The sequence below is a fragment of the Vigna angularis genome, chromosome 2 (assembly GCF_016808095.1).
Source record: "Vigna angularis cultivar LongXiaoDou No.4 chromosome 2, ASM1680809v1, whole genome shotgun sequence".
NCBI classification, from domain to species: Eukaryota; Viridiplantae; Streptophyta; class Magnoliopsida; order Fabales; family Fabaceae; genus Vigna; species Vigna angularis.
Window position 1 is genome coordinate 549,222 of NC_068971.1, and position 1,288 is coordinate 550,509.

At 37.6% G+C, this 1,288-nt stretch overlaps 1 protein-coding gene across 1 annotated transcript; it reads right to left on the reverse strand.

The window, feature by feature from the left end:
* Positions 1–237: 237 nt before the first annotated feature.
* On the reverse strand, positions 238–1,288 carry LOC108321674 (adenylate isopentenyltransferase 5, chloroplastic). The gene has a single exon (XM_017553496.1). The coding sequence runs from the start codon at positions 1,248–1,250 to the stop codon at positions 363–365; it is 888 nt and encodes a 295-aa protein (XP_017408985.1). The 5' UTR covers positions 1,251–1,288; the 3' UTR covers positions 238–362.

Here is a 1,288-nt window from a genome sequence, read left to right on the forward strand (position 1 = left end):
TAATATTGTGTACACGTGTTTCTCATAATGGTCAATTTATTTATTATTTACTCATGAAATATCTGTTCATAAATTAATAGCCTAAAATAACATAAAATACTAAAAAAGAATTCATACAATGCATATTTGAAAAAACAAAAACTTATTTTATTCATAATACTGCTCATTACCATGAGTAGACAGGACTTGTAAAGGATAAGAAAAAAAAAACACAAAAGCAAATATTATAGATCATAATTTATCTTTCACCATACGTACTATCTAATTAATTTTGCCTTTATATTTTTTTTCTTTTATTATTTATTACCATAACTCCATTAACATGGTCCTTAATCAAATAAGCGATTTTTGTTAAACACAAACTACGGCTTGTTCACCATTTCGAGATGTGTCTTGTTCACATCAGTTGTCTCTTCTAGAAATTGCTTCACTATCTCCATGCACGGTTTGAACACAATCTCCTCGTACAATTGCTCATAATTCACTCCATTCAAAACAGCCTCAAACACTTGTGTGGAATCAATTATGAACATTTTGAAGTCATGGTTCATGTTTCGGATCTTCGAGAGTTGTCTCTCAGCCAACTTATGAGTGTTCTCTTTGGTTTTCATAATAGCATGTTGTAAAATCTTCTCCTTCTGAGCCTCATCGTCTATTTCCTTCTCCAGAAGGAAAAACTCTCCAAGCTCAGGAACTCCAATGGCTCTTCTAATCCCACGACTGCAATCTGCTCCAGCAACAAAAGCTTCTCGAATCTCATCCACAACTCCTGCATCAACCATTTCGTCCACCCTTTTGTCCAGATACGGAAACAACACCGGTAACGACACATCGACCCAGATGAAACAACAATCATATTTGGATCGAAAAGCAACGTCAGGGTCCTCAAGCAAGGCTGTGAGGTAAGTGTTGGAGCCACCCACGATAATGGGTAGGTGTCCGTTTTGAACGATGATATCAAGAGCGTGAAGGACATGGTTGCAGAAGTCATCAATGGTGAAATCGTAATCAGGGTCGTCAATGATGGCAAGAAGGTGATGAGGAATGCCAGAACGTTGAGACTCTGAAACCTTGTTGGTGATGATGTCGAGACCCTTATAAACTTGGATTTTGTCGGAGTTGATGATTTCAGAGGGAAATTGCATGGCCAAGCTGATGGAGAGTTTGGTCTTGCCTGAGCCGGTTGCACCCATTATGAACAAAACCTTCTTCTTCCCAACCAGTGAAGGTGAAGTAGTGAAAGAAGCCATATCAGATTCTTGTATGTATCAAAAGAGAAGATAGATAA

Coding starts and splice junctions, on each gene's coding strand:
- LOC108321674 (XM_017553496.1), bottom strand. CDS start 1,250: ATGGCTTCTTTCACTACTTCACCTTCACTGGTTGGGAAGAAGAAGGTT.